The sequence below is a fragment of the Platichthys flesus genome, chromosome 9 (genome assembly GCF_949316205.1).
Source record: "Platichthys flesus chromosome 9, fPlaFle2.1, whole genome shotgun sequence".
NCBI classification, from domain to species: Eukaryota; Metazoa; Chordata; class Actinopteri; order Pleuronectiformes; family Pleuronectidae; genus Platichthys; species Platichthys flesus.
In genome coordinates this window covers 8552606-8561720 of record NC_084953.1, presented here as the reverse complement: position 1 = coordinate 8561720, position 9115 = coordinate 8552606, and the positions used below count along the sequence as shown (strand labels likewise).

The 9115-nt window shown below is 40.7% G+C and overlaps 1 protein-coding gene across 1 annotated transcript; it reads right to left on the bottom strand.

Moving 5' to 3' along the window:
- Positions 1 to 101: 101 nt before the first annotated feature.
- Positions 102 to 5813, bottom strand: LOC133960835 (small conductance calcium-activated potassium channel protein 1-like). The gene is made up of 9 exons (XM_062395679.1): positions 4722 to 5813; positions 4161 to 4598; positions 3608 to 3703; positions 2718 to 3136; positions 2352 to 2493; positions 1992 to 2102; positions 1503 to 1630; positions 1286 to 1355; positions 102 to 857 (listed from the first exon to the last, which is right to left on the bottom strand). The coding sequence occupies exons 1-9, from the start codon at positions 5811 to 5813 to the stop codon at positions 570 to 572; spliced, it is 2784 nt and encodes a 927-aa protein (XP_062251663.1). The 3' UTR covers positions 102 to 569.
- Positions 5814 to 9115: the final 3302 nt, after the last annotated feature.

Sequence of the window (9115 nt, the reverse complement as noted above, 5' to 3'; positions counted from 1 at the left end):
GCAGGCAACTCACCCAATCCTACCGAGGGAAACAAAGAAGCCTCAAACATACATAAATACACAAAATACTTTATTTCAGTGATTTAATACACAGGCTGTATTTTAGTCTTTAAAATAGAATACTATGCAGCTGCTAAAAATATCAGAACTTTTAAAATAATGTTATGTCTAGATACATGTCTCTTTTATGTCTACCCATGATAATAATGTTGTTTAGCCACGGCCAATGACATGAATCAAAATGTCAGAACTACAGAGTAAAATAGCTCTCAAATGATTAAATATGAATAAATAGTTATATTACAGTTTTTCTGTTCTTTAGAACATGTCGCACTCTTCTGCCACCAGCAGTTATTTTCAGCTGAAAACATGTTCATTTTCCATAATCATTCTATACTGTAAAGGGTTTGCTCAAAAACAGGATGAGACCTGGTTCGTGAACCTGAACAACTTGGAGCAGAGGACACTAAGAAATGATGTTCATCCAGACTTGACTCTCTAGCTGTAACTCCCAATGCTGAGTGCTGGTTGTGAAAATTCATCCCAGCACATCAAAAGGTTGTTGAGGTCTACTGGTTGTACGGTGCCTCTGGAGGGGTGGATCCCGGACAGAGCTGCCTGGCAGGGACAGTACAGCACTCAGAGCTCAGGGAGGACGACAGGAAGTGGACACGACAGGCCAAGTTGTCCAGGAAATCCCTCTGTAGCTTTGTTATTGCTTGAGACAGCACGTTCGGCAGCGACTGCACGCTGAGGAGGATGGAGTCGAGTTTTGCCTCCAGAGCTATGATCCTCCCGTCCAGCTCCTCGCTCCGATGCTGCAGCTCGGACACCAGATCATACATCATGTTCTGAGTCTGAAGGCAGCAGGGAGGACAGGTCACATAACTGACCTTGAGGTCACTTTGAAAAAGGCATCACAGTGTCACTTAGTGTATTAGATTGTGAAACATCTTTATCAGTAAAATCATGATTACTTATCTTACTTACTTATTAATTTGCAGAGCTGTGGACTCTTAATGCTTCTATACCAAAATGAAACTATACATCATGTGAATACACATTTCTTTCCATTTGTGATCCCTGAAGAAACATTTTTCACTGCAGACATTTTGAGATGTCGTGGAAGGTAGAGTACAGGTTTTAGTTGAGCAAAGGGATTTCCCCCAGATATGAGCGATGGTTTCCCAGTTTGAGCGAGATGATTACGAATGAATACCATTAGCTGACTCAGTTTCTCCTTTGACCATTTTTGAAAAATGTGAAAGAAACCACACATACAGACCTTGGCAAGGTCAGCGACCGTATTGGCCTGGTCCATTAATTTCCTTTGCTCCATTTTGACTCTTCGCAGTCTACGGTAAAAAGGAAAATCAGAAACACTTTCTTGCCAAGTAAAATAAATGCAGATTACAAATTTGACTTTTTGTTGTAACAATTTAGCCTTTAGCAAATTGAGGTAACGTGCAGAATTTCTACAAGTTATGTAAACGTATTCCTACTGGTGGATGGCTTGCAGGAATTTACGCTGATGGTGGCGTACTCTGGCGTGATCGATCTTCTTCACCAGCTTAGTGTTTTTGTAGATGAGCCACGTCTCCCTCAACACGTTGGCTGCTGTGTTTTTTACCTGGGGAGGAAAAAACAGACAAATGAAACAGCAGAGAAGGTGAAACATCTACAGGCCAATAGAGAAGCATTTACACTAAGTACTGTTCGGGTCCTGTACTGCAACCTGTATAGAGTCTGACCGATAAAAAATACCCAATACCCAAACAATTTGCAATAATTCCTAACAAGTTGTTATTACACACTAATGATGAGGACATGTAATTAAGGTTTGTTGTTGTTCAGTTTAACTTGATTATAAATCATTTATAAATTTAATAATATTACTACCAAATTTACAGAGCTTGAATGGAGAAAACAAACTTAGTTTTTTTTTTAATGTAAAATCTTAACATAATTAGCATCTCTGTTCCTGAAGTTACCTTTTTGTAGAGTTGAGTGTCCATCATGAAATTATGGACGTGCTTTTCGGCTCTGGTGAGTTCGGACTTCCTTGCAACAACAGCAACAACTAAAGCAGTACAGCCCGCTCCCTGAGAAGGAGAGCAGTGGTTAGTGACAGTGGCGTTACTTTAAAGTACTTTTAATTATAATACAAATGTTTACTTAAAGTGTCTGTCAGCGGAAATTATTTAAACATGTAACCGTTACTAACCGCCTTGTGATTCTTCCTGCATGTGATTTTTATCAGTTTTGTACAAACTACACGAGTAAATTAGCAAATTATACAAAATGTTGCTTCACTCTTAGATGAAATCTGGTTTTACATGTATGAGTCTCACCATAATTCCTGTTAACAGGCAAACACCTTTTCCACAGTAGGTGTGAGGGACCATGTCTCCGTAGCCGATGGAGAGGAAGGTGATGGAGATCAGCCACATTGCTCCAAGAAAGGTACTAGTTACCTCCTGTGCATCATGATACCTGAAAAGACATGGAAACAGGGGGTGAAGACTGAGTAGAGGCTGGGATGTTAAGAACAATTTTACTTTACAAATTATAGATGAGCAATTTAAAGCATTCAACAGGAAACAGTTAAAAACAAGGTCGACTGGACTATAAACCTTTTAATGATGCTGTACTAATGCAAGTTGTTACTAAAAGGGATGAAAGAAGGTGTGAGAAGTTCAGAATTTGTTTGCTGATACCTCTCACACAGCCGCACGGTCCAAGCTGCAATGATCCAACAGGTCACACTGAACACCAGCAGGACTGTGCCGGGGCAAATGGTCATCAGGGTCTTCAACACAAAACGAGTGTCGAAGCTGATCTTGTTGAGGGCCCCGATGCTGCGGGAGGTGGCGTCCGTGAACAGTTTGCTGTGGAGCAGCATGACCCGGCCTATCAGGTAGAGGCGCAGGAACATGGGCACGGAGAGGAAGATGTCCACATCAGCGTCGGCCACTGATGCCGTGTAACTGACGGCCAGTCGAGCCGTCCAGTTGAACATGTACCGGCCCGGGATTGGATGGATGGCACAGACCAGAAGCTCCAACGTGACAATGAGCACACGCTCAAAGGTTATAGCTATCCTCCAATCGTCTGCCCCGTTGTCCACCATGAAGAGCTGTAAGAGAAAAGAACAGAGCACTAAAGGATTTAATAACGTAGAGTTATATAATATAGTAGATTTAAACTGTATATAATAAATTGAGGTCAATTATCAATTATAAACTGTTATATTTGAACTGTAGTTTTCATTTCAATGTTTTGTTTATATGATTGATACATTTATGAACACTACTGGTACTCACCTCCACCAAGGATCAACAGTCCCCTAATCAAACTGTCATAACTTACTATTCCTAAACATGCTTGTTTTATTTCATCATGATCCAAGAATTATTCATAATAAATCTTTCCTGTGATGACGATTTAAAACAAAGATGAAATAAACTGACCAAAGTCTTGTCCTTGCTAACATGGGGCTGTGTGGTGACACAATTAACTTCCACTCTCAGATAGTCAGACAAAAACAAAAAGACCACAGGAAACTGAACTGAATGGTCTTTATTATTCATTTATTTATAGTATTTACCTGTATTTCCCTCGCGTGGTACATCACAATGAGTCCAAGGAGAATAGCAGTAGAAAGACTGATTAGACCTTTCATGACATATGAGTATATGGATTCCTGCAAATAATGGAAACAGAAACATTACAACTACACAAGTGACCAGTGCAAATTAACAGTGTTAAAGGAGGGAATTTCTTTCTTCTAAAAGCCACTAATTCTAACACATGAAATTGTTGTTGGCATCATTTTCATGAATTTTTTTGTAATCGTTGTACATCTGTATTTATTAAAGTAATCACACGTCCTACAGTCCCCTTAAATTGAATCAAGCCTCACCAAATTACACAAACTCTTATATATAACTCCTCTAAAATAGGTCTGTTCTATTGATCAAGTCCTTTAATTATATGCCGGGAAATCAGTGAAAGCACTAAGTTCAAATTTAAAAGATCCACAAAGTTTTGTGCTAGACCATCAAGTAGTTTTTGCGTAATCTTGCTTACAAACAAACAAACAGAAAGGGGGGGTAAATATAAACTCCTTTACATAGATCGTAAGTCTGAAGAGGACGAACCTTGCTGTAAATACCCCTGGAAAGCTCTGTCTCGATCACCATGATGATAATGCCCAACATCCCAAAGACCAACGCGTAGTCACTGAGTTGTTTACGCTTCCCAAAGAGAGCTCTCCTTTGGCCCAGCCGGTAGCTCAGGTCCTTGGTCCTCTTCTGTGGGGCGCTGCCCTCCTCCCTGCTCAGGTTGTCGCTGTTGGCCTTACTGGAGTCTTCTCTGAGGACTTTGGAGAAGGCGTCCTCGAGGACGGCACTGTTAAGAAGTGGAAGAGGCTGTTGGTCCGAGTGAAGATCTGCAAGACTGGATCTCAGAGCGCCATAGCTGCCCAGCGGTCGCACTGCATCCCCGTTAACTGAGCCACTGGTTTCTAAGTTGTCTGCTGCCGGGGGAGAATGTTTAGGGAGGGAGACTTTGGACCCACCGAGGACTTCAGAGGATGTCTGAAAGTGAGAGTCAGCACAGGGAATGTCATCGAAAGTACAATGTACCTGGAAAAAAACCTTAAACGAGAGAAACAGGACTGCCCAAAAAAGAAATTACACGATTAAGAGAAGTACCTGTACCTGACTTTGTCCCTGGTTCTCAAGTGAACTGTACTGGCTGATGGAGAAGGACTGGAAACTCTTCTCTGGAGTGGATGACCTCTTCATGCGGGCAGTACTGGTCAGGAGGTTGTAAGGGAGATGACGACACTTGAGGACGATCGACGGATCCCCAGGTGATTTACAGGCCTGATCACCAGCCATGGAGCCAAGAGAGTCTCGATTTTGACGCTGTTGAACCAACAGTGGTCCTTTACCGAAAATCTCTGTCCAGTTGAGGTCTGCGGTGCCGGCTGGCTGAGGCCGCTGGTGAAGAATCTGATTCGACTCAGCACACTCAACTGAGTTCAGAGGAATGTTGAACAAATTGGGGCAGGTTGCTTGGCTGCTGTCCCTGAGTTTGAAATGATTGCAAGGATGCTGCCGCTGCAAAAGCTCCTTCTGACCGTCATGGTCACTGCTCTGAGGCATGGAATTATCATGCGGCTGGTTTGTTGAAGGTTTGAAAAGATCCCTTTGGTTGGCTTGCTGTGGTAAAACCTGGCATGAGGTCGAACCTTGGCTGCTCTGAGAGAAAGACTGGGTATGTGGTGAGCATGAAAGTCTTCTCTTATTTGTGACTCTGGAGGGACGGTCCTGCACTGGGCCAAGTGTTGACGCCGCTTGAAAAGTCTGTGAATGCTGGTGTGCGTCCGGACAGGAACATCCACATCTGTCGTTGTGGTTTGGATGGCCCCCGCTGGTCCCTCCTCTCTCTGCCAAGGGCGAATCATCTCCTACGCTGCTGACCTGGCCACAGAGCAGCAGCCACTCCTGATCGCTCAGCTGGGATAAGGTTAGGTTCCGAGTTTTCAGCGGCGACATCTGGGCTGAAACTTGATGGATTCCATTAGATTTTTCATGTGGTGAAGGTGCTACGCAGCAGAGACTTGTCTCCTGTGGGGATGAAGACGACTCGACTGGGGTTCCAGAGTACTGATCATGCTCAGGGGTTCTTGTCGGAGGGGGCGGACCGCCCAAGGTGCAATGCTCATGGACCCCGTTGGGGTAGACTTCACCTGTTGAGTCGAGGCGCCGCGTTGCGTTGGTGGGTTTAACCAGAATCAACCTCATGGCATCAGCGCAGAGCTGAAATGAGATCACAAGCAGATCATGCTATACTGGAAAGAGAAAAAGAAAAGATTTATTTCTGTCTTGTACCATTTCTGTTTCTCATCACGGTGTCTTGTAATCCTGATTTAGGCTGAATACAATATGTGCAGGACACGATAATGAAAATCAATCATATATATAAATAAGGATGTCACACTTTAACAACATGAACATATTATACATTAATTTATGTTTTTCATTAACTGTGATGACATTTAAAAATGAAAGAATAATGTCTTTAGAGGAAACAAAAGATACATTTTATTTTCTTGTATTATTATGTCTATTTTTTCCTTAATGGCTTTTGCTCACGATGAAACATTGTTGAAAAAAGGTTAAGTACAATCTAAATATCTAAGTAATAATTCACAAACCTAAGTTTTAATCAATCATCAATGATATAAAAGCAATGGATTTTCTGAGCCTCAGATTGTGTGTTAAGCTGTTTCTGAATGATAAACATTTTGACAAATGCTTATCTGTTAGTCTACTGTGCATGGAAAATCAGAAAGCCTCTGATAATTACACGGATCAGTTCCACACATTATTCAGAGGAATAACAGGAAAATACTTAATTTGGGATAATTGAGTATCAATATGCTACATTTTTTATCTTTAACCACGGATGGTGTAATCTTAGTTCTACCTTTATGTGTCTTGTTTCTTTTGAGAGAAAGAAAGATTACAAATTTTAACCGATGATGCTTTTTCATATATTATAACATATATCCACAGATACACCCATATTATGAGGACTAATTTGATCTACAGTGTATGTTTAGTTTCTAAAGTTCTGCCCAAAATGTTAATTGTCACCATCCACATGATCCCTAAGAAAATATAAATACACAACAGCTTGACAATCTTAATAGAGTGTCTTGATTTTAATATTAACTTGAATATCAAATTTGTCATAGGTGAATTTTGTTTAGGACAGCAAATCGATCTAAATGGTGGTTGCCCTATTTATAACCCTTTAACTGCAATTAAAATACTAAAAACTTCATGACCAAAACGTTTTTTTTGGTCATGAATTTGTCCTAAAAATAAATAAAACAATAAATCCCCACTGATGATCATTACCTTCTTCTTCCATATCTTGCTTCCTCCAAACTCAAAGAGGCAGGTGACAAATATGAAGTTCTCCCGGTCTGCAGATCAGAAGTGGTGAGAGGAGCAGCCTGAGTGGGTGGTGGACAGTTGCCTCCTCCTCCCAGTACGAGCAGTTGATAAAGGAGCTTTGGAGACGCTTTCCTTTGAAAGTGATGATTAGAATTCATCATGAAGAAAGAAAAGGGCAGCAGCAGCTGGCCTGTTAAAGGGTGGACATGCAAATGGACAGAGAGTGGGAGGGTTAGAGGAGCGGCAACAGGTTAGGATAAAGAAAGACAAAAACAAGCCTTGTAACATCAGACCGGAGAACGTGTGATGTTCAGGCGCAACATCACACGCACATGAGCTCAAAGAAATCCCTATAAATTGGGAGGGGACTGATTGGTTGCTAGGGAAAGAGAAAAGGGAACTGGTTTCTTTAATGCCAAATGGAAAGTAAAAGGTCAGTTGAAGTTGTCATTAAAGCTCCGTATTTCAAAGGTCTTCACAGGGTCTCTTATCTCCTCCGCCACAAGAGCCTGGATGGACAAAAGTGTCCATTTATAAATCTGCCTCAAATGAATCAAGCCAGGGAGCACCGGGCTTGTCTCGTGTATTCGACGTCTAACAAACACAAACACAAACAGAAAATTTATAATAACGCTAAACAACACTAAAAATGTTGATTCAGTTAATTTTTGGTTATTTAGACATTAAAAAAACTACTAATACAAAACAGATCTGATGCCTCCGAATATGAAATACACCAGATACTCCACTTCTAATAAAAGAAAATAGTGGCTCAAATATCATATTCTGTTTTGTTTTTATTTTCAAGTTCCTTTTTTTTCAGTTCCTAAAAATTGAAAACTTAGTTTTAGTTAAAACCTTTTGTGTTTTAAACCCAAATTCCCACATATAACAGCATGTAAAGTGTATTTGTTATTTACCTTTCAGTTATTTGTTTATGTACTTGTGGTCATGCTGCTGCAGCCCTGTAATTGTGTTTGACAAACCTACAAAGCAGTTCGCTGCCTCAGCAGCTCAGTATGTGAATGTTGCTGCGCTGGAGAAAAGCTTTGTGACCACCAGAGCCACTCGCCACAATAAAATGAAAAAAAATAGGAAAAAACGGCGAAGATAAGTAAATGTTGTTATGATAAGCTGGATTTAAGTTGAATTGTTGTGTAACTACCAGATACATCTCATGATAATATTGGTCATTTCATAAACAGATTTGTTATTAATAACAAGGCAGCACAATTCGGATTGTTCGATCACAAAAGTGTTTTCAGAAATTCAACCAGCCCACCAGGACACTAACACAGCCGGCGAGAGGCCAAAGCGTCTGCTGCCGTTGATAAGAGAGGCCAGTTTCTTCCTGTACAAGATGAAGAGGTTTTTTATTTGAGGAAATATCTCTTGGTCATTTTAGTAATGTCAAAAAAAGTCTCATTGACACAATAACTTTACCAATACAAATCTGTATAGAGCACAGTCTTGTCTTCTTCTTTCTTCTTGGTGCAGATGGGTTACATTAACAAAATTGCAGTCACATTTTTACCACCTGAAGAACATGTCGAGGGTAAAAGAACTTGTGTCTAAGCAGGATTTGGAAAACCTTGTCCATGCATTAATCTTCTGCTGACTTGTAATTGGGTCTTTACAGGTCTCTCAAAAACAGAACCTCTCGAAAACTTGCAGCTAAGTCAATAACACCACTTCAAAATCCTGCTGTTAGTTTATAAAGCACTGAATGATTTAGAGCATAGATCTGATGTCCTGCTGTGTTATGAACCATCCAGATTCCTCAGGTCGTCAGGAACAGGTCTGCTTTCTGACCCCAGAGCCTATGTAACTTTTTCCGATGCTTCCTTTTCTGTTTTGTCTTATGTTGCTTTTACAATTTGTCATGATGCCTTTTATATTTTATGTAAAGCACATTGAACTGGAATGTGCTTTACAAATGAACTCGCCAAGCTAGACACACTAAGGCTCCGACACGATTGAAACCAATTTCTTCCTCATATAACTTCTTCTTAAATGGCAAATTGTGCTCATGGGGATCCTAGATCACAGAGTACAGAGCCTTCAAATACTGGAGGGGGAGCATCAGCAGTATTATATTAGTAACAGTCACCTGGCAGATGGATCTATTATCTCTAATTGAT

Bases quoted from the DNA above. Each gene is read 5' to 3' on its own strand.
- LOC133960835 (XM_062395679.1), bottom strand. From the start codon at position 5,813: ATGAGGTTGATTCTGGTTAAACCCACCAACGCAACGCGGCGCCTCGAC. The intron at 3,137-3,607 runs GTAAATACTATA...TTTCTCTTACAG, and splicing joins ACCACGCGAGGGAAATACAG to CTCTTCATGGTGGACAACGG. The intron at 2,103-2,351 runs GTGAGACTCATA...TCTCCTTCTCAG, and splicing joins GCCTGTTAACAGGAATTATG to GGAGCGGGCTGTACTGCTTT.